The sequence below is a fragment of the Schistocerca nitens genome, chromosome 1 (genome assembly GCF_023898315.1).
Source record: "Schistocerca nitens isolate TAMUIC-IGC-003100 chromosome 1, iqSchNite1.1, whole genome shotgun sequence".
In the NCBI taxonomy this organism is placed as follows: domain Eukaryota; kingdom Metazoa; phylum Arthropoda; class Insecta; order Orthoptera; family Acrididae; genus Schistocerca; species Schistocerca nitens.
The window spans coordinates 32,144,952-32,169,908 of record NC_064614.1 but is presented as its reverse complement, the minus strand read 5'-3'; the positions used below and the strand labels follow the sequence as shown (position 1 = coordinate 32,169,908).

Sequence of the window (24,957 nt, the reverse complement as noted above, 5' to 3'; positions counted from 1 at the left end):
TGCGAAAGCTAGAATTTTGTGTGTATGTTTGTGTTTGTTTGTGTGTCTATCGACCTGCCAACACTTTCGTTCGGTAAGTCACATCATCTTTGCTTTTAGATATATTTTTCCCACGTGGAATGTTTCCCTCTATTATATTAATGTTAAAAATTAGTTGCACATATCAGAAAATTTGCCACGTTGTCCACAATAATTTAGAGAAAACTGTATCTCAATATATTTACTCATTCTGAGTATATCTAAGGGGGCCTGTCTGAGCTAGCCAACCTTGTTTATCAGACTGTCTTACTTTTGTCTGTCTACATGCAGGAGTGGAAAGCCAAACATAACAACATCAATGGATTGTAAAATTTATTACCTACTGCCTTGTACCTAATGTTGCACATTTGAGAATGTGAAAGGTATTGAATTATTACATATTAGCTTAAAGTTATCGAAGCTGGATGTTAGAAGAAAAATAGTCAATGGAACTAACACTTGGTGAGCTTAGTATGCCACCCATTTCCATTCAACATAATGACATATGCAGCAAACGTAATTCCTGTGATGTTGAAGGACTTTTCCTGTTTCCACCCCACCCCTCCCCTCAATTTCCTGAGTGGTTGAGCTTCAGAGGTTCAACTGCGTAATTTGCAGATGTCACAGCCTTATTGCCTAAGGGAAAAGATTCGTGCAGCACAATGAGATGATGACCAATTTCATGAGGGAAAGATGTAAGGTGCATAAATAAAATGAAAATGAATGTGAACAAAATGCAGATGGTAGTATGAAGCACTAATGCATGTTACAACCTCACCCTGCCATTTTCCTGCTGGATTTACTGAAGAGTATCACAAAGCACGAGGTTGAATCATAAAGCTTTGCCCCTTTCTTTGTTTTATATAAATTGCAGCTGTAAATGTAAAATCAACATATCCGTTCCCAGCGATGGACCTTTATTAGACCAGCCTGGCCTTATCTACCAGCAGCTCCATGGCACAGTGGTGCTGTCAGTTGTTGAAGATGGTGGTTGTGTATCCATGAAATATGAGCAATGAAATGTTGTTCATTTTCTATGGAGCTAGGGATGAACGCCTATCAAAATCCACAGGGAAATCCATCCCACACACAGGGGAAAATGAGGTGGTGGTAATGAGAGTTTGCAAAAGGCCACAAAGATCTGCATGACAATGAGCATTCAGGGAGGCCCCATTTGTTGCTGACTGGCAACAACATTTCCTGCATGGACACAATGGTGGAAGTGGATCAGTGTATACATCGCTAGGATATCTTCCAGGAGCTTGGCATTTGTATAGGAGTGTTTACAACATTGTCCAGAGAACCTCAGGGTATGAGAAGGTTTCGCATTGGTGGGTGCTTAAGCAGATGGGCGACATGCTGAAAGGCAAGCAAATGATTGCTTTGCCAAATCATTTGCAATGGTATGCCAATGAGGGTGACAATTTCCTGGACTACACTGTTACTGGCGATGAAACATGGATACTGTATTTCATGCCAGAATCGAAGCAGCGTAGCATGTTGTGGGAACACCCAGGTTTGTCTGTGACAAAAATTTCTGATCAGTGCCGTGTGTTAGGAAAGGGATGTCAATGGTCTTCTGGGATCACACTGGAGCACTCTTGCTGGATTTCAGGCTGCTAGACGCAATCACCAATGCTGACAGTTATTGCTCGACACTGTCATGTCTGTGGGCTGCCATCAGGAAGAGGCACTGACAATTTCATGATGTGGACAACACGGTTATCCTCCATGACACTGTGAGACCACATGTTGCCATCAGGACTGCCGACAACCTGTGGTCTTTTCAGTGAGAGAGTCCCACCATACTGTACAGACCTCATTCCTTGACATTACTACGTTTTCAGTTGGCAGAAGAAGTTCCTGGCAGGACAGCGATTCACATGCAACGATGAAGCCAGGACAGCAGTCCCATGGTGGTTCCACAGTCAGGTGGATGAATTCAACCACAGGGATGTCTCAAATTCAGTGTAGCAATGAGATAAATTTCTGAAATGGTGTTGGGTCAATGTGGAAAAATAGATTAAGGTACGTAGAACAGTACATACATTTGCAGTTACCTGTATGCACCTTATTTTGGGTAACAAAAAACAGTGGCAAAGAGTTTGCAAGTCATCCTCATATGATAACAGAAAATGCCAGGTAGCAATTTGTTGCGCTCCTTTGCACTGACATATCAACTATGGGCTGAGTCTGTGAGGATAATCAACAGTATACAGAAACGTGTTTCTACTGTAGGAAAAAGTAAATCAGTGGAACAAGATATCAGCTTACCACAAACTTGCTAAACTGACAGTAATAACAGTTTTCATTCAGTATATTGCCTGTTGATCTGAAGTTATATGAAGAAACTTGCCATAAGAAACACAACATTCATGATTAAACAAAGGAAACTACAGGTAGGAATATCAATAACATAGAAATATAATGTTAATCAACTGGAAAAAAAATCTACTAACCAAGTGGCGAAAGGGGAACACACACACAAAAGGATTTGACTTTCACAAGCTTCTGGAGCCAGTGGCTTCTTCTTCTGGCGGAAGAGTTGAAGGGTAAGAAAGAGGGATGAAGGAAAAGGATTGGAGAGGTTTAGGGAAAGAGGTACAGTTTAGAAAAGTCACCCAGAGCCCCAGGTCAGGGGAGACTTGCCAAATGGGATGAGAAGGAAAGACTTGGTGAGTAGATTTTTTTAATCTGTCCATTTACATTATATTAACAATGTAAAAAAGATAGATTGCTGCTTTCTGTAATGATGACATGTTAAGTTGCAGTCAGGCAGAATTAAAAGAAACTTTCAAAGGCTTTCGGCCCAAGCCTTTTTTGGAGAAAGAGAAACACACACCATTAATTCACACACATACGACCACCAACTCCAGCAGCTTGGGCCCTGACTTTCTTGTGTGAATGAATGGTGTGTGTTGCTCTTTTTATGATGAAGGCTGTGGATGAAATCTTTGTGTAAGTATCTTTTCATTGCACCAGTCTGCAACTTAACGTGTCATCTTTATGGTAAATAGCAGTTTTCAACATTCATAATTGTAATACTTAGTGCAAGGAGAACATAGATAGGTCGCATGTCAAGTATCTAAGGTGCAAGGTAGTTTCCAAAGAAATTTCTGGAATAATTTAATGCACTTGGTAATTATTAGCAGAAATATTTAGTGCAAGTACATTGTGCAAGTTAAGAGAGTGAAGAATGTACTCAATTGATGTATTATCTGTTTGCAGAAAAACAGACTGGACTACATGAAATGCAAGTTAGTGTCATGAACACGCAGCACCTACTGCTCATGAAATCTGAAATATTGATTATAATACTCATTGTCACAATTTTTATATTTCTTATATTTTTATCTACATGAAGTTTAGAAAGCAATATTGCCAAGGTCAGTGCAAGTATATTTATTGAATGATGCAATTTCAATAATAATTTATTCCATCTGTTTCCAATACTGCATGGAGTAATATCAGATAACATATAGGATGAAATGTCAGATACACACACCTATAGTTGGGATGTATTCTCTGTCCATTGTAGAGCCAATCCACTTTGATGGGATGATCACCTCTGATGTCACACTTGAGGGCCACTTCTTCCCCACGCCTGGCTGCTACATTTTTCTCCATAACATCAAATCTTACTGGCTCTGAAAATTCAGATCATATTATGAATTAGATTAACATTAAGAGAAGAAAAGCTTCGACTATACAATTTTTAATATCATAGCAGAATTGGAGCAGGACATAAGCTTAGCTTTGATGATTGGTTTCAATTAATCATGTTTGCAAAAATCTAGTACTGTCAATTATAAACCCAGCATGAAACTCTTAGTCAGTAAATTACAGATAGGAGGAGAGAAACTGAATGAATACATTGCAGCAGAGAAACTGTTATGCTAAACTAACTACTATTCCTGTGATGCAGGTTCACAAGAAAGGTTTAATATTAATTAACAAATGCAAGAAAAAGAACAATGAAAATTTATTGTTATTATTAAATTTATTTGTGTGGCAGCTCAGTTCCATCTGTTCCTGTCTTTGTGGCTGGTAAGTGGATGCTTCTCTTTGTTTAAAAATATTTACGATAAAGAAAAACCACAAAAGTATAGCAGCATGTTTTTGCATATTTAGCAAATTAGACAACCAAAAGGAAAAGTTTGCAATGTATTATTAGAAAAAATAAAATAAAAATATTACAGAAAAAAACAATACCATACAACATCAGTCTGAAGAAAGTTAAACTATGCAGCGAGAACACATAAGTCTAGTCCCCACGAATATGTGATTACAGTTTAATGTTTTTTCAACAGTGAAATCACCAGAGAGAGTGCAGGACATTTTCAGTATAAATAATTGTACAATCAGTAAGTAACTTATTATGAATTTCTGAGTAATGATGCTACTGTACATGTGAAAGAATCATATTACTTATTCTCAGTCAACATTTCATGAGAAATCCAAATTTAATATCAACACATTGACTAGAATTTGTCTCCTCTTCATCAGGAACAAAACTGCTTAACACAAAAAAGAAAAACCTGGAAACATCTGGTTCAAAGTTATGCTTCATATGAAAAGTACACTGAGAATCTTTTAGAAATGAATGCTCTCACTTAATACTTTATGGTCATGAAAGAAGTGTATTTACATTGTGTTAGGACATGCTGAACCTTAGTAGTGGAGTAGTAATCACTGCAGTATGTGAAAGACAGTAAAGCATCAGCTACTGAAGTCAACAACTGAAAGCTCTTCAAAGTACTGTACAGCAAACCTAGAATAAATACTCTGCATGGAAAGCTGTACTCCAATGACGGACTAATGGGCTATGCAATAAGAGTGCAGACTGAAGGCAAAATAGATAAAGAATAGTCCTGATCATGGTTGACCAATGAAACACTTAAGAAGGGAACAGGGCTGATTTTTTCTGCACTGGAACAAACCATCAGAACTGATACTACCAAAGCCAGGAGCAATAAGTAAGCAAACTACCCAAAGTTCGGACTCTGGAAAGAAGAAGAAGACAATATCTTGAACTGTTGCAGCAAAAGTGCCCAGACTGATTACAAACAGAGGCACAATGAAGTGGCATGAATGAGCCACTGGAACTTATGCTAAAATTACCACATGCTGGTGGCAGTGAACTGGTGGGACCACAAGCCAGAAATAATTGTCAAAAATGAATATATCAAATTACTGTGGGGCTTCTGACTTCAGACAGGTCACGTGCTGGAACACAGTACACCAGACATCACAACTGTGGAGAAAAAGAAAGTGTAGATCATTGACATTACCAGTCTGGATCACTGGCATTGTCATCAGAGATGACTGCAGAACTGATATGAAACAATTTAAAAAAACTCGTCAGGTACGAAAATTGAACCAGTGACTCTATTATAAAGCAGTGAAAGTGGTGTTTGGCAGACTGGGAGCAGTGCCACAGTATCTTAGGGACACGTGAAAACCATTGACATTGCTATAATATCCCTCTGCCAATTACAAAAAGGCACTTTACTGGGATCTGTTTGAATTATCTGTCAACACGTCACAAAGTCAGATACTTGGGAATTGTCCAACTAGTCATAAAGTACAAAATACAGTATAATGAACTCATAAGCTGTGTTTACTGTTATAATAATAATAATAATAATCTAAAGTACCTGTAAGGAATGAACAGCTGGATTGCTTACCATTTACTGATATCTGCACAGCTTTGCTGAGTCCAGCACCTATTCCATTGTCTGCCTGACAGAGGTAAAATCCCTCATCATCTGATGATGCAGATGGAATAGACAGTGTCCCATTTGCCATGACAACTGCACCAGACATCAGGTTGTCCAAAGGTTGGAAGTCAAATGCTTTGCCATCTGGCAAACAAAAAGTTGGAAAGGAAACATAATGACAATATTAATAACAATAATTTAATAATACTGAATATAAAACAGTTTGAATTATGGCCAAAAGTGGCAAATGTTACTGTTTGAGAGAGAGAGAGAGAGAGAGAGAGAGAGAGAGAGAGAGAGAGCACTCTATTTAAGATTTTCCGATCTTCTTGAATGTGAATCTGAGATGGAAATTTATATTTTCGTTCTAATGTGAGCATCATCATCAACAAGTAGCACAGAAAAAGTATCGATAGGTAATGTAGACTAAGTAGTATTGTATGTACGACTTAGAGTAAAAAAAAAAAAAAAAGTGTCTCATCGACCTAAGTGCTGATAATTTTTAACACGAAACATTATTTTCTACTTTGTTGCTGTCTTGTGCGAATTGTAATTAGTGCAGTACTGTTTTAGAATTGTTAAAATACTGTAAATGTAAATAATATTTGTATACTGGCGCGAAAGCCAAAGTAGTTATTGACAGATATTCTTGTTGAGGTAGGAAAGTATGGAGCTGTCCTAAAGTGCGCGTCATATATCTTGGCGGCCAAGTTTAGGTTCGTTCTGCACATCTGACGTCACAAAACACAGTCAGCCAATGAACAGAGAACGACGTTGCCAGATCTCGACAGCAGTGCAGAGCACGGACGAGTGTCTTCAGTTTTAGAAACTTTCAGTCATAAATAAAGTAATAGAACAAAAGTAATGTCTTGATAGCAGATTTTCTTTTACAGAAAGTTTGGAAAAAGCATTCTTTATACCAATTGCTTCATAGTCTATTAATTAATTAAACCAAACAAGCAATAAGACTCCTAATTCAGGCGATAGCAAGGAAAGGTGTTTGTTTCAATCTCACGAACTACATTTTCGCAATAAAGAACAGCGGTAATTGTTTATTTCCTATTGTACTTCGACGAAGCGTGAGTAATTCATAGTCATACCAACAGTGTTTATAAGTAGTTGCATGAGGTGTTAGAGTCCTTATGGAGTTACACTGTTCGGTGAGCTGAGGTAGCGGAACGGTTAAGGTGTTGGGCTACCAAGTGAGTTCAAACCTTGTGTGGTGCTTAATATTTTCTTTATTTAAAAACAATATTGGAGTGCCTCACTTTACGAATTTTATTCGTTTGAATGAAATTTCTAGTGCTTTGCCTCTTCATTAACTTTTTCGCTGCTGCAGACACATGCTCCCCGCATTCCGCGCTGTGCGCGATTTTGTCATCACTGCACTTCTCGCCTGTGCAGACACATGGTGTTCCCACTGCTTTGACACACTTATCATTCGATTTCACAAAAACTATTTGGCCAAAAAATTTGATTTTTACACGTCTTCTTGCCTGATACCTTCCCCCCATAAATGACTTAATTTTGTTTTGATGTGTAGCATTAAATGTAGTAAACCATTGCACGAAATTTTGAAGAGTTTGCAGAGGTAAAAGTCCATAGCGTATACTTTCCGTATGCTCAGTTTTAGTTGCCACAATGTTGAGAATGAAATGTGGACAAGATACCTAAATTTCATATAATATCTACTGTATAACAATATCTCATTTAATTTAAGTACCACATAGGTGTCGTATGTAATATTGAGAAATATTCCGCCTTTCGCGACTGTAAGAAAAGTTTTATATACACACGGCGCGTTTGGCTTTATTTTAAAGCACTTCCATCGGTGAAAGGTATGGCACATACACAATGGTATTCATGTTCTATTTCTTGTTTTTGTTCCACAGTCGCAGTTTTACCAATGGTATTGAAATATATCCCTCTTCTGCAACTGTAATAAGCGACTTATTTAGACCAGACGCGTTTCTCTCTTTTGAAGCATCATAAGAGGACTGTATTTTGTGTCCTCCATTGCCAAGTCACCTTTCGTAGTTTTGTGCTGCGGTAGCACAATATTCAACGTTTGTGTTGGCTCATCAGTGTTTTAGCAAATAAATGCTGTTTGTGTGTGCCACACACAAAATTATATTTGACATAGCTCTGAGCACTTCACTGACAGACGGTATATTCAAGTCCTAATGTTTTTGTAAGTCCACAGTTTTGTTTAATGTATTTTGTCTACTTCCTTTTGATTGCTTGAAGTGCCTTAAAATAAAGCCAAACGTGCCCAGTGTAAGTAAAACTTTTGTTACAGTCGCGAAAGGTGGAATATTTCTCAATATTACATACAACACTTATGTGGTACTTAAATTAAATGAAATATATAGGTATCTTGTCCACATTTCATTCTCAACATTGTGGCAACTAAAATCGATCATACGGAAAGTATGCTCTACGGACTTTTACCTCTGCAAACTCTTCAAAATTTCGTGCAAAGGTTTACTATATTTAATGCTGCATAATAACTGCGTTGAACATCGAAACAAAATTAAGTAATTTATGGGGGGAAGGTATCAGTCAAGAAGATAGGTAAAAATCTAATTTTTGAGCCAAATAGTTTTTGTGGAATCGAATGATAAAGAGTGTCAAAGCAGTCGGAACACAATGTGTCTGCACAGGCGAGCAGTGCAGTAACAAAATCGCCCACAGCGCGGAATGCAGGGAGCACGTCTTTGTAGCAGCGAAAGGGTTAATGCGGCCGTGGTGGCTTTACTTCATGAACTGCGCGCTCACCCCTACACGTAAGCTTCGAACTATGCTATACTATGGCGCTGCTTCTATTGGCGCGTGCGTCGTGTGCAACTGGCAACGCAGCAATCTCCAGCGTCTGGGCGGGCATGCGCGAGCCGCCAAGATAAAAGAATTGAACTATAGTCTAACATAACAGTCGCGACACTTCGCCTCGATTTTGTTACCTACCGTGCCAGCAGCGCCCCAAGCGGCCGGTAACTTAAAACTGTGAGTTCGACGCATTCGTGAAAGCGAATAGCGGTTGTTTATTTTGATTTCTACAATGGTTTTTACAAGCAGGAGCGTTTGTAGCGCAATAAATTGCAGCAACAACAGGAAGAAGATACCACAGCTGTCTTTTTTTAGGTTTCCTAAGGATCCTGAGAGGTATATACCATCATGTTATTAAACTGTATCGTCAGGATTCACTTGCAAACTACATGTGTATTAATGATTAATGTTTCGTTTTAGGAGCAGAAAATGGCTAGTTAATAGCAGATGAGAAGACTTTATGAAAAAGACTCAGTTTACCTGTACAATAGTATTAGGCTTTGTTCGCTACATTTCGAATAAAACCAGTTCATGAACGCAGACAATAATAAACTCGTGTGGAATGCAGTACCCACCCTGTCTGACATCCCAAACAAGCCACCTCAACTGACGATGAAGAGGAAACTGCCACAAAGATTCGTCAATCCATCTAAAGCTTTAAAACAGTCCTATGACGCAGAAGCAGCTAGTTCAACTCTCAATGTATCAGTGCCAGATTCGTGTGAATCGTCAACACAGACCTGCTTTGACGATGAAGTGGTTAGATTAAGTGCAGTTATTCATGTCTTACAAAAGCGTAATGTTTGGTAAGTATTTCATTCACTTCTGCTGTTAGTCACTTAATTTTCCTTGCTTCCTTCATGTGGTGGCATTATTTTGCTAGCACCTTGTTCATTGACAGATTGTTTGAAAAGCCGGCCGTGGTGGCCAAGAGGATTCTGGGCCCTTCAGTCTGGAACCGCGTGACTGCTACGGTCACAGGTTCGAATCCTGCCTCGGGCAAGGATGTGTGTGATATCCTTAGGTTAGTTAGGTTTAAGTAGTTCTAAGTTCTAGGGGACTCATGATCTCCGATGTTAAGTCCCATAGTGCTCAGAGCCATTTGAACCATTTTTGTTTGAAAATTTTTCAAATATTTGGTTTTGCATGAAATGTAATGTAATCAGCTCATTTTAATGTTTTCCACATAAAAGATGAAGGTCGTACTTGTGGCAACAAGCGACAATGACAAACAAGCCTACAGAACGATAAATGAGCTGTCGATCCCTTTTGCATGTAGAGGTACATGTCTGTGCTTCTTAAGTGTGAATCTGTATGTTTATATTCTTTTGATATCGACGCGGTAAGCTGCAATTCTATCCAACATCACAAGTGTTTCTTCACGAATGTGTTGTATCTTTCCACTCGATTCATGGTTTTTGTCCATACTTGTGCTTATTTTAGAATCATTTTTAGAAACATATATGCCTTCTGATGCTACACAAATCCTCGGAGGCAAGAAAATAACTCAAACATTTCGCAAATTACGTAGGAAATGGATGCAAAACAAACATTATGATTACGACACGTCTGACGTCACCTTACTCGCCGCTTGGAGCGCTAGTGTCGCTCTATCTGTCAAACGGTAGCACCTTTTACAGCAGTGTGTGTCACGACTGTTAGACTGTGGTACTGGCCTCACAGACCTGGTTCATGCTGTGCGGGCTGGCTGATGGGAATTACAGTAAATGGGAAATTTTTTTAGGGTCGCACCCGTCAGCCGCCGCACCAAATATCAACAATATATTCCAAACAGCTTTCACATACTGTATTATACAGCATTTAAATGCGTAGAAAGTAAAATATTTACAAATGCTGTGCAAAATGCAACCTCATGTCTAACAACAAAAACTGTAGAAAATGGTGGAAACTACTTTGTGGTGGTCTACAGACCATGTAATTCTTAACTTACTCTCTTGAATGAAATACAGAAAAATTTTTTTTGTGTTCTTAGGCACATTATTCTCCAGGTATCACACTCCCCCATACCATTTGGGGTCGTGTATACACGACTGCACAGCACTGGAAGATCATTGACACAAAATTGTGTCATCTTCAAAACATTTCTCTGGTTGCTCTACATGCCTGTATGTACTTGTAGGTATCTATAATTTTCATTTTTAGCATTTGCACATATCCACCTTTTTTAATCCATACTTTCCTGGTTTCAGTGTCATGTACACTCGAAATGAGCAGTTGCCACAGATAGTTGCAAGACTTTCATCAACAGTTTGGTGCTCATTAGGTTCGTAATTATTTATGCCTGGATTCACATAGATATTAGAAACCTCTCTCATTGCCTGAGGCTTATCATTTGCATCTGTGATTCTCATATTGCGATTCTTACTTGACATCACCCCCCCCCCCCCCCCCCATGAACCATAGACCTTGCCGTTGGTGGGGAGGTTTGAGTGCCTCAGCGATACAGATAGTCATACCGTAGGTGCAACCACAACGGAGGGGTATCTGTTGAGAGGCCAGACAAACGTATGGTTCCTGAAAAGGGGCAGCAGCCTTTTCAGTAGTTGCAAGGGCAACAGTCTGGATGATTGACTGATCTGGCCTTGTAACATTAACCAAACCAGCCTTGCTGTGCTGGTACTGCGAACGGCTGAAAGCAAGGGGAACTACGGCCGTAATTTTTCCCGAAGGCATGCAGCTTTACTGTATGGATAAATGATGATGGTGTCCTCTTCGGTAAAATATTCCGGAGATAAAATAGTCCCCCATTCAGATTCCCGGGCGGGGACTACTCAGGAGGACATCGTTATCAGGAGAAAGAATACTGGCGTTCTATGGATCGGAGCGTGGAATGTCAGATCCCTTAATTGGGCAGGTAGATAAGAAAATTTAAAAAGGTAAATGGATAGGTTAAAGTTAGATATAGTGGGAATTAGCGAAGTTCGGTGGCAGGAGGAACAAGACTTTTGGTCAGGTGAATACAGGGTTATAAATACAAAATCAAAGAGGGGTAATGCAGGAGTAGGTTTAATAATGAATAAAAAAATAGGAGTTCGGGTAAGCTACTACAAAAAACATAGTGAACGCATTATTGTGGCCAAGATAGACATGAAGCCCACGACTACCACAGTAGTACAAGTCTATATGCCAACTAGCTCTGCAGATGAAGATATTGAAGAAATGTAGGAGAGATAAAAGAAATTACTCAGGTAGTGAAGGGAGACGAAAATTTAATAGTCATGGGTGAATATGGATTGGGGCTAAGAAATGAAAGAGGAAGCTGCCTGGTAGAATTTTGCACAGAGTGCAACTTAATCATAGCTAACACTTGATTTAAGAATCATGAAAGAAGGTTGTATACATGGAAGAAGCCTGGAGATACTGACAGGTTTCAGATAGATTGTATAATGGTAAGACAGAGATTTAGGAACCAGGTTTTAAATTATAGGACATTTCCAGGGGCAGATGTGGACTCTGACCACAATCAATTGGTTATGAACTGTAGATTAAAACTGAAGAAAATGCAAAAAGGTGGGCATTTAAGAAGATGGGACCTGGATAAACTGATTAAACCAGAGGTTGTACAGGGTTTCAGGGAGAGCATAAGGGAACAATTGACTGGAATGGGGGAAGAAAATACAGTAGAAGAAGAATGGGTAGCTTTGAGGCATGAAATAGTGAAGGTAGCAGAGGTTCAAATAGGTAAAAAGACGAGGGCTAGTAGAACTCCTTGGGTAACAGAAGAAATATTGAATTCAATTGATGAAAGAAGAAAATACAAAAATGCAGTAAATGAAGCAGGCAAAAAGGAATACAAACGTCTCAAAAATGAGATCGACAGTCGACAGGAAGTGCAAAACGGCTAAGCAGGCGTGGCTAGAGGACAAATGTAAGGATGTAGAGGCTTATCTCACTAAGGGTAAGATAGATACTGCCTACAGGAAAATTAGAGAGACCTTTGGAGAAAAGAGAACCACTTGTATGAATATCAAGAGCTCAGATGGAAACGCAGTTCTAAGCGTTGGGAGAGCCAGTCCTAACAAAACTCTACCATCTGGAGAGCAAAATGTATGAAACAGGCGAAATACCCTCAGACCTCAAGAAGAATATAATAATTCCAATCCCAAAGAAAGGAGGCGTTGACAGATGTGAAAATTACCAAACTATCAGTTTAATAAGTCACAGCTGCAAAATACTAACGCGAATTCTTTACAGACGAATGGAAAAACTGGTAGAAGCCGAATTCGGGGAAGATCAGTTTGGATTCCATAGAAATATGGGAACACATGAGGCAATACTGACCCTACGACTTGTCATAGAATCTAGACTAAGAAAAGGCAAACGTACGTTTCTAGCATTTGTAGACTTGGAGAAAGCTTTTGATAATGTTGACTGGAATACTCTCTTTCAAATTCTAAAGGTGGCAGGGGTAAAATACAGGGAGCGAATGGCTATTTACAATTTGTACAGAAACCAGATGGCAGTTATAAGAGTCGAGGGATATGAAAGGGAAGCAGTGGTTGGGAAGGGAGTGAGACAGGGTTCTAGCCTCTCCCAGATGTTATTCAATCTGTATATTGAGCAAGCAGTAAAGGAAACAAAAGAAAAATTCGGAGTAGGTATTAAAATCCATGGAGAAGAAATAAAAACTTTGAGGTTCACCGATGACATTGTAATTCTGTCAGAGACAGCAAAGGACTTGGAAGAGCAGTTGAACGGAATGGACAGTGTCTTGAAAGGAGGATATCAGATGAACATCAACAAGAGCAAAACGAGGATAATTTAATGTAGTCAAATTAAGTCAGGTAATGCTGAGGGAATTAGATTAGGAAATGTGACACTTAAAGTAGTAAAGGAGTTTTGCTATTTGGGGAGCAAAATAACTGATGATGGTCGAAGTAGAGAGGATATAAAATGTAGGCTGGCAATGGCAAGGAAAGCGTTTCTGAAGAAGAGAAATTTGTTAACATCGAGTATAGATTTAAGTGACAGGAAGTTGTTTCTGAAAGTATTTGTATGGAGTGTAGCCATGTATGGAAGTGAAACATGGACGATAAATAGTTTGGACAAGAAGAGAATAGAAGCTTTCGAAATGTGGTGCTACAGAAGAATGCTGAAGATTAGATCGGTAGATCACATAACTAATGTGGAGGTATTGGATAGAATTGGGGAGGAGAGGAGTTTGTGGCACAACTTGACAAGAAGGTAGGACATGTTCTGAGGCATCAAGGGATCACAAATTTAGCATTGGAGGGCAGTGTGGAGGGTAAAAATCGTAGAGGGAGACCAAGAGATGAATACACTAAGCAGATTCAGAAGGATGTGGGTTATGGTAAGTACTGGGAGACGAAGAAGCTTGCACAGGATAGAGTAGCATGGAGAGCTGCATCAAGCCAGTCTCAGGACTGAAGATCACAACAACAACAACAACTAGACATCAAACCTGAAAACAGCTAACAATTGTTGAAATCACCTTCAAGCCGTGAAATACTGATTTCGAAAAGCTGAGTGGTTAGTCCATAAATCGGAAGCACTATGGTGCGATTTCCACGAATCTTCCCTGCAGCCAATAGTATGGAAATAAATGAAAAACCTCCTTATTTGTCATGTTGTGTTATTCTTTAGATCATTCTGGGTGGGATTCATTGCATCTTAACATTTTTCATTATAAAGCCTACATACTATATCAAGCATGTTTTCAGGAAGACAGAGAGCAAACATATTATCATTCGAACCTACAGTTTTACTGCCACTTAAAATACCAGTTTTTTGTCGAAGAATACTTTGAACTGGTCTTCTTCATTGACGGACGGGTGTAGTAGAATGCCACACTAAACCACTTCCTAGATTTGAACATACCTGAAAGAGTTGGATCTTCTGATAAACTTTCTGACCATGGTGGCTCTGTTGTTTGACGCATTTCATTCATTTCTTTGGCATCAACAACTTCTTAAATAACTTCAGCATTATCGTTTTCATCTTCATCATACCACAAATTGTACATATCACAATCTTTGTCACATGGATCTGGATTATCAATATTTATAATCCTTTCCAACTCCTGCATACTGTAGGGCCTAGCCCTTGTCCATGTTTACACTCAGAAATACAAGCCAAACATCCCTAAGAAGAAAACAACGAAGACCCGTTATAAATTCAATGTTGTCATTTTTTTCCGATCTCAACAATGAAAATCGAAGTACAGCATAATAGCAATAGTGAAAACATAATTTTTATTGCTTCTGCATGGGATAACAAGGCTATGGAGGAAATCCTACTGGCTACAAATTTCGTAGCAAACATGACCTGGGGGGGGGGGGGGGGGGGGGAGGACACAGAAACACTCTACATGAACCATGGAAAATAGTTCAAGCATTTGTACGCAAAAAATGGTAAGTAGGGTAACTCCATTACCCCCATTGGTAGCAGAAGGGTTAATGGTTTTGTTTCATTTTCAAAGTACAGGTCTGCTATGAAGCTCTGTCCAGCCTCTTCAATCTCTTCAGCAGTAGCACTGAAATTGCTGAAATCTCTTATGCTTTCTGTAGGTTGTTTATCGTCACCAATGACTTGAGGAGTTTGTTTTCGTTTGCCGAATAACGACGAAGTCGTATTGCAGCCACCGAAGGCATGTAGGAACAGAATATTATCTCCTCATACTTGACACAACTTGAAAGTTGAAGGGCACTCTCTGCCTTTGTCAGGCATCAGTGGAAAAATGTTGGGGAGCAATGCGGCTCAAGCGATCAGAATCGCAAGAAGTCGGTGACCTCCGTAATGACGACACAGAGTCTGAGCAACGTCAACATCAGTAGCTACAATTACAGTATCGGCGTCCTCAGCAGATTGCTTAGTTATGAGATGCTCGCCCTCAAGTTTTGCTATTGGTAAAGCAATGGCGCTGTTTATTTTGTTCGTTCCAGACAAAAAAATCTTTGCCATTGTTACGTTACATCAATTGTGACAGCTGGTGGAGTTTCTTTGATGACTCTACGCAGCTGCTCTGCTGATTTCGTGCTCCACTCACTTTTCACATCAGGGTGCTATCAAACCAATCGTGTCCTTTCTGTCATACAACAATCTATGTACTCTGTGATTATGAAAGAAAATAGTTCTTTTTCTTCCCATGTCACCCTGTCTATTGCGAAATCTGTCTTTTCGAAATCAACTGGGTCTTTGACGGCATCAAACAACCCGTAAAACATGGTTTTGTGTGTTTCTACATACCTATGTAGGCAGAATATGAATGTACTCAAAAGTAAACGATCAAGAGTGAACACCGGAAGAAATCATTTAAGTGAAAATAGCAAGCTAATATTGGTTGTTGACCATGCGATTTACTTGTAATTGCATAATGAGGACATTTATTTACCACCTAGGTATTTTTATCACTTTCTTTGGTTTACTAAAAACACGATTTGATGCTCTGCACACTTTTGTGTCGAACTGACTAGTTCTCAGATGCTGTACGTTTTATAGCAACGAAATGAGTGTTTCTCGAAAAGTGTGAAAATTGCCATCTTCTGTCATAGATTTTCTATAGGAAATGTTAATGAAGTAACAAAGTTTTGTTATTCATTCAGTGCAGAATTTAATGCTCTGTATTTTTTGATAACCTTGGATTTTTCAATTAAACGCATAGTTTTGGGGGAATTTGAAAAAAAATTACGAAATTTTGGTCGTTTTCTATACATCACGGCTGAAGCTCCACTCAGAAATCGGGACAAACTCAGATTATTCTTATCAGCAGTCTACTTGAGTGATTAAAACAGTTTCGAGCATTCCATTAATTCTTGGAAGGCAGCTCCTTATTTGGAGCTAATTTTACTGGCCTATGAAGGGAGCATGCGAATGCACAATTTTTGACGGCGACCTCTCCAGCAACAGGAGTGGAAAACTTTTAACAATAACGGACCTACTGGTCAGCTGTATTCTAGTGCACGTCTTGGCGTCCAGCACTAAAAGCGTAATTTATGTTGGCTTCTAGAATGTAAAATGGGGCTCACTGTATTTCAGGTCTTCCACTATGAGGGAAAGGCATCCACCTTCAAAACAGTTATCATGTTTTTGAAGTTAAGAAAGTATTGGGAGAGGAAGCGTGTGGCAAGTGTTAAAGAAAAACTAGTGCTAATCTGAAATCGTACACAGTTAAAATCAAAGTAAGTTGCACAAACATGTTTATTGCAATTGTGCAATATGAAAATGTTATTTATATAACGTTAATAAATGGCACGTGCATATAACTTTTGTTTTTCAGAAAGGTGAATATATGTGTAATGCAGGCCTCTCGGGAAGCTGTAAAAAAAGTGACAGAGATTTTTCTAAAACTATCCTTCCGCAACACGCGAAAATCCAGGTTGTTGTCTTTGCGGCTTGTACTCCAAAGGCGAAACGGTCGAAGAACAATAAACAAGAGGTACTACACGAGGTCAAAGAGATAATATGCCTTTTCTCATATATTACAAGAAGAGCATGAAAGTAACGCTTAAAGTTATATCCAACTTAGCTGTGAAACAGTTGGTAATAGACGCTGTTGAACAAATTGAATATAATATGTTTCCTCCTTAAGTGCTGCTGTTTTAAGAGTGTTCTTTAAAAAAATCGGAAGTTTTGGTGGTTTTCTATTCATCACGTCTGAAGCTTCGCTCAGAAATTGAGGTAAACTCGGATTATTCTTATTAGAAGTCTATAGTGCCCGCAGAATACCGTGGTCGATAGATGCGCAGACAGCAAGGCAAGTGTGGGGAGGGCAATGGTGGCGAGGTTATGGGTAGGCGCTAGAGGGTGCCATTCTAAACTGAAGCCCACGCACACATTTTCTGTAAATATTAAGCGGAGCCCTTCCACGCCCACACTTGCATGGTGACCATTCAAAAAGATCTACTGCCACCTCTGTTTTCGTTAGAATCTAAATAGAATTTTGTCGAAAATGCAGTGCTTTATTCTCGTCTGGCTTGTTAACCATTTGTAACTTTTAGATAAGCGCCGAGAGGGGCGAATTTTGCGTAAAACATACACATTTCTCGGGTTGCCATGTTAAAATTTGCTCCTTTTGCCAAAACACAGCGGTGTTTACACAGTCTCACCTCAATAACATGTTGTGCGGACACGATTGCAAAAGAGTTCTGAAAAAGTGCTTTATTAAGTTTATTAAGTGAGGAACTGAGGAAAAGTAAGATCAGTAGCTTATGAAAAAGCACATTCTCGGTACAAAATAAACGTGTAATGTCTTCACTTATGTTGTTCTAACACCTGTAGCATTTCTAGTTTCACCACCTATCGATGGCACTTGAAAATTGCATTCTTTTATTAAAAATGTCTATAATTAGTGGAATAACACGGTAGACAATGAAGTTTTGCGTAATAACCATATGACAAAATATTCTTTTCTTTGTGTGCTATCATTTGTCGCCGGCCGGAGTGGCCGTCGGTTCTAGGCGCTGCAGTCTGGAACCGAGCGACCGCTACGGTCGCAGGTTTGAATCCTGCCTCGGGCATGGATGTGTGTGATGTCCTTAGGTTAGTTAGGTTTAATTAGTTCTAAGTTCTAGGCGACTGATGACCTCAGAAGTTAAGTCGCATAGTGCTCAGAGCCATTTTAACCATTTCCATAATTTGTCAAAATCTCATTTCAATATCTCAAACCGTTTATAAAATATGAGGAATGTTACGGATATTTCATTCTGGCTTTATCGCTGGCGCACGCGATCACAAATGAGTGTGTTACATCAGATAAATTTTCTCGAGATTCGTGAAAGATAGAAACCTCCACGCAAGTCTAAAGAAAAAATCAGTATGTTAGCTAAATTTCAAACGCTGAAACATATTACGTAAATGCACCAAACGCAAAACCATAGCGACCTCTATTTTTCAATGACAACTGTTTTGAACTGCTCGCAGTTTCTAGTTTCCACGTAAGTATTATAATAACCATAACCATTAACTAAATGATGGGCACATCATCATGAACATGACATGTAAAGTTTTGAGTAAAGCAAAAATATTTTTTTTATCAAATAAATAGTTTCTATAAAATCGTTTGAGAAAGATTGCAGGCCGTATGCCCCGATTTTGTCATCACCGACCGGCCGAAAGGTTTCAGTCAGTTGGTACCCCCGACACAAACGAATGAACATGCCCAGTGCTTTGGACATAAACTGGTCACTGCACATTGTCCACCGTATCATGCGCAGGTTATACTTGAGTTATGCCATTAGTTGCAACAACTACAGGACAATTACAGTTGCCCCATCTAGAACCTGAAGCCCCCTTTATACTAGCACGCCCTTATACGTACCATTTTTTCTTTCAAGACTTTCGCAAGGTGTAGAACTTGCAGTTTGCATGCTCCCTATATGCATTTCGGCAGTGTTACCCTATACTGCAGTCGTTCTTGTTAGCATGGGGATCTCATGAACTCGTAAATTGCTCCACAGAGGATTCTATGTATGACAGGCAAGGGTAATCACATTTCCTATTAACTGGCTCGTTCATGCGAAAAATATTTTATTATGTCGTTACAGCTATTTTAATGTGTATCTACGGTTTTAAAAGTTTTCTAATAATGTGTTTTAGAGACTGTTGTAATTGTATATCTTTTAATTAACCTTTACTTTGATTTGTGAGTCTTCTGACATCCTGACCAAGATGGCGGCCGAAGTAAATCGCGAGTGTGATATTCCTGTTAGTAAACAAAGAAATTGCGAGAAAATGTGTGAAAAGTGCAAACAATTCTGTGTTTACCGTAATAATATGTGCTTGGTGTGTCATATTGCTGGAAAAACAACCGAAATAAAGACTAAGGACGTAGAAAACATTGCCTGCATAGCAACCACGTCCTACAACAGTGATATGAACGTATTTCTCGGTTCCGGTTATTGCTACTGTGAAAAGCGAGCTCACAAAGGAATAACATGTGTGAAATGTAAAACAATATTTGCTTTTCAATGTGCAAATACGACTTCGAAATGGAAAATATGGTTATGTGCAAAATGTGATCAACATGAACTGAATAGTAAACTTAAAAAGGACTGTAAAAACGAAATTATTATGGCGCTAATAGAAGAAATACATACATTAAAATACAAATGTGATGAACTTTCGTATATGATAAAAGAAAATCGTAGTATAACTCACACTGATAAAAGACTAGATCCTAGCACCCAATTTTCAAGTGATGAAATTTCGTCTCGTTGTAAAGGATGCAAGAAAAATCTGAAAAGTGTTGTGAAGTGCAATGAGTGCTATCTACTATTTCACTTTAGATGTGGAAAAGTTGATCCATCCCTTACAGAAGACATGAAATTGTTGACAAACTGGAAATGTGAGGAATGTAGGACAAGATCTAATGCTATAAGCCAACAGGAAGTTTACCATAGAGAATTTACAACAACAATAGACACGCTAAATAATGAAACACCGTCCCAGTCCACTGGGCAAACACATTTTCAGAAAAGTAGCACAGGATGGATTATGCCTCGACCGCCTCGTAAGGTAACAAACAACACGAAAGTGAATAGCTATCTTAATCTTTGTACAATCCTTGAACATGAGAATAGATACTCAGCTCTAACTCATAAACAATGACAGTGATCATCTAGTGACAGTCCAAAGAAGACATACCCCAAACAAAACTGCGATAAAACAATCCCGTCAAACGAACACAAAGGTACTACGAAAAAATACACACTATAATAACCTAAAAGTTTTCTCATACAGTTTTGGAAGAGGGTTAGCTATAAAACTGAAAACAGATGAGGCAGCAGGAAGGTTCAAAATTCAGGGACTAGTAAAACCAAATGCAAAATTAAGCCACGTTGTTGACAGTGTTGAAGAAGAATGCAAGAATCTATCATCAAAGGACTATGCAGTAATTATAGGAGGTGCTAATGATGTGTATCACAATGAAACAGTTGCAGCAACAAATGCCCTGAAAGAGTCACTGGGTAAGCTAACACATACCAATGTAATAGTGGCTAAAATACCTTACCGATATGATCTAATAGAACAATCATGTGTGAACAACGAAATTAAAGAAGCAAATAACCTCTATGATTCAGTATGTAAACATTTCAAAAATGTAACAGTGATTGACACCACAATTGTGCCCCTTAGCAAACCTTGTCACTGTAACAGAGCTTGTCATACAAGCCATGGTCAGCATCTAAATGGCTTAGGAAAGTCACTTCTAAGCAAAAAAATACTTGGGATTGTAAGAAAAAAATTAAGCTCTGCTAATAAAACAACTTATAGGCTTCAGTTCAAAGATATGGTACAGGGAAACTCCCAGTAGTGACCAAATCTAACACTAGTTGTATTTGGTCACAACAGCCTGCAAGGGACAGTAAAGATAATGCAACAGAAAAAGCAACAAGTATTTCTCCCAGTAACAAAAACGATTTAATGTTATTTCATGTTAATGTACACTCCCTAAGACATAAGGTTAATGAGTTACAGTACTCAGCAGACAAAATTAACTGTAGCATACTGTGTATTAATGAGCATTGGTTGCATGACTCAGAAATAGTTTTATGTGTACCTTATGGCTACATATTAGCCACAAAATATTGTAGAACAAATATTTCACATGGTGGAGTTGCAATCTACATCAAAGAAAACTTAAATCTGCAGCATTCAGTGATAGATCTACACCAACATTGCATTGAAGGTGTATTTGAAGTAGCAGCCATAGTACTGCATACCCAAAAAATTATCATTGCTTCTGTGTGCCGTACAACAGCCTCTGATGAGGAAGTTCTTATAGATAAACTAAATTCACTAATCAAATTATTCACTAAAAACAAAAATCACAAAATTTTTGTTGCAGGTGACTTCAATATAGATATAAGGGAAAGTAGAAAAATGTAAATGACATGGTTAACAGCCTAAAGGCACTAAACTGCTACTGTATAAATGATAAACCTACTAGACTAGATGCATGCCTTGACAATGTAATTAGTAATGTAAATCAAGATCAACTAAAGCATGATGTGATTAAGTTAGAGTTATCTGATCATGACAGGATATGGGTCAGAATAGGCAGTATGAACCCGGAGAGAACTAAACAGTTAGTCACTTTCAGAATATTAACAGAGAGTAATATTGTACAATTGAAACATGAACTGAAGGTGGTAGATTGGCCAAATACACTACACAATATAAAAAGTCTTGATGAATGTTTCTCTATATTTTTATATATCATTAAAAATGCAGTAGATAGTCACTGTCCACTTATCACAAAAAGATGCGCCCCTAACAACAGAAAAAAACCTCAGCACTCTAACAAGTGGTACACTCCAGAGCTCAAGTAAATGAGGACACTGCTACTTATACTAAAACATAATAGTGATAAAAATGAGGAAGCCAGGAAACACTATGTGACCCTTAAGAAGTTGTACAAATATGAAATAAAATCAGCTAAAAGTAAAGTAAATGATTAATATATTGCAGGCTCAAAAAATGCCTGTCAAGCAGCTTGGAATATAATAAAAAGTGAAATCAATATGAGTAAACAGGAAGCCACAGTGCCTATAGATTGCAACATATTTAACGAGTATTTTATAAATTCTGCCAGCTCTCATTCTTCTTCTTCTTCTTCTTCTTCAACTCAAAAGCAGAGGACTATTACGGACTTAGTAACAGTATTGTTAAACACATAGCCACTGTAGTCTTAATGCCACTAACATATCTGACGAATCGCATACTAGAAGAAGGAGTATTCCCTGAATGTCTGAAAATGACAGTTACACTGCCAATCTATAAGAAAGGTGACAGAAAAATGCCAAATAATTATAGACCTATATCAATAGTTCCCATTATATCGAAAGTAATAGAAAACTGCATACATATCCAAATTTACAATTATTTTGAAAGTAATAAATTATTGAGTAAGAACCAGTTTGGCTTTCGATCAGAAGAAAAATATGCCCACAGCTTTCTTTTGTCCTAATCTCCTTTCCTCAGATCACGCCAGAGGCAGCGGTCATCGTAAAAGCTAACCAGTTGGGCTTGGAGTGAACAAGATCTTCCTCATACCTCACTCATAAAGGGTACCATCAACAGATGGCGCAGTGGCAAAGCACTGGACTCGTATTCGGGACGACAGCAGTTCAAATTTGCAAATATAGGTCTCCCCTAGTTTCCCTAGAGTGCTTAACGTAGGTGCTGAGGTGGTTCCTTTCAGAAGGACGTGGCTTATTTCCTTCTGCTCCAGCTCTAATGACCATGTCATCAACGGGACATTAAACCCCTATCTTCCTTCCTTCCTTCCCAGCAGTACGGAGAAGTAACAGTATCTACCTTATGAGCATAGTGCAGAAAGAGGCTGGGCTGCAGTGTTGTGGAACTTCGGTAAACTTCCTCTGGATTTCACTGTACCAACGTCTTCGTATGTAGTAACATAAATTTGATGTACTCATACACAGTCCAGTCATGTTAACGTGACCATTGACTATGTTCAAAGTCAACATGCAATAGGGGAAAATGACCGAAAAGACATACTAAAAATTAATTGTCTTTCACAGCTCATCTATACCAATTAAAATTATATAAATGCAATTTTACATTAGAGTTCAGTATAAAATAATTAAGTTTGCTTCGAATTCCTTATTTCAAAGATACTGTCAGCGTATAATTTTGGGTTATCAGGTGTGCCCCACCTATTCTCCTTAGCAGATTTACTCCTTTATTTTTTACTACTACATTGTTAGTGTAAGCATAAATTATAGCATTAAACATATATTATAACTTAATTAAGTGTTAGAATTGTAATCCTAATAAATTAACAAAATTTGCGCCAAGTTACATCCAGGAAGTTAGAATCTTATAACTCACTTATAAAGTGTAGTAGTTGTTCTTGCCAGTTACTATTTTAATTTTTAATAGACATTTTATAAACAAATGCACTGCAGCAGTCGATAAGGTAAGTGATGAAGCAGCACAAAACCAATGTAGCCCTGTGTCATTTCAGCACAATCGTAATTTCAACACAAGCAGAATTTCTACACACGTGTAATTTCAACACAATCGTAATCTTTGGTCATAACCTGGAAAACTATCAAACACATGATCAAAATATTTAAGTACTTACCTTTATAAGGCCTCCCCCTGACAGTACATCTTCCACACAAATAATCAAAACTGCACACTTTTAAACTTTCCTAACAGAAATATTGGTTTCGATAAATTCGAAAACAGTTTCCCACACCTCATTTCCCGAAATGGAAGTGTGCAGAGATTTATGGCTTGTGGGTAAAATATAGTCACAACAAGCAATCAAGTACATAAAAAACTAAGATCTTGTCAGTTACTGAATTAAAAAAAAAGCCAATACGTCGTTTTGCTTTTCTACATCATTTTGGGCCACTTTCCCCTAACGACTCACAGATGGCAGATGGCAGCACTAGCAATGGAGGGTGTATAAAGCCTCAGAAAACAGTGCAGTTTTTGATGTAATATGGAAACAGAGCGATTTATCGGATGCCTGAAAGGGCACGATCATTGGCTTTCGGGCCAAGGGTAAAAGCATTTCCGAAGTAGGCAAGTCTGTTATCTGTTTGCATGCTATCGTGGTTAGAGTACACTGCACATAGCAAAATGGTGCTATCCATATTGGAGCCGATGCAAATGTGGTACACCACAGGCCATAGATGACAGGGATCAACGACAGCTATAGAGATGTTTTCACGTGAATAGCTGTGCAATATTGAGGAACTGACCACTCAGATGAACCAGGGGGCTACCAATATTGTCTCCTCAATGACCTTTCAGAGAACACTGCTGGGTATGGGCTTTCACAGCAGGTGCCTGGTTCGTGCACCCATGCTGAATGCTGTGTATCAGCAACGAAGGTTGGAATTTGAAAACCTGTACTGCAATAGGTGTCTGCTGAGTGGCAACTGGTGGCCTTTCCAGATGAATCACGTTTTATACTTCCACTGGATACATGTCTGCTGTTGCGTTCGGTGTGAAACTTCAGAAAGCAAGCACCCTGTAACAATTGTTGGAAAGGTCCAAGCCTGAGGAGAGAGTATTATGGTCTGGGGAATGTTTTTGTGGCAGTCCCTGTGTGATCTTGTCATTCTGGTAGGCACAGTGGATCAACACAAGTACATATATTTCCTTCGGGACCATGTCCACCCCTACTTGTGCTTTGTTTTTCCTTGGCACAATGGCATTACTAGCAGGAGAATACAACATGTCACACAGTTTGCGTTGTACATGCATGGTTCGAAGAGCACCAGGTTAAGTTTACAGTACTCCCCTGGCTACAAATATCCCCAGATTTAAATTCTAGCAAGAATATGTGAAAACACCTCTATTGGGCTGTTTGCGCCATGCATACTCATCCAAGAAACATAGCACAGGTGACCACTGCACTGGAGTCAGCTTCCAG

General features: G+C 38.7%; 1 protein-coding gene across 1 annotated transcript in view; it reads right to left on the bottom strand.

Moving 5' to 3' along the window:
* The window catches only part of LOC126262686 (Down syndrome cell adhesion molecule-like protein Dscam2), a 551,718-nt gene that overhangs the window by 184,880 nt on the left and 341,881 nt on the right, over positions 1-24,957 (bottom strand). The window contains exons 13-14 of the mRNA XM_049959465.1: positions 5,706-5,882; positions 3,524-3,665 (exon numbers count right to left, since the gene is read on the bottom strand). Coding sequence (XP_049815422.1) covers positions 3,524-3,665; positions 5,706-5,882 — 319 coding nt within the window. The remainder of the gene's footprint in view (positions 1-3,523; positions 3,666-5,705; positions 5,883-24,957) is intronic.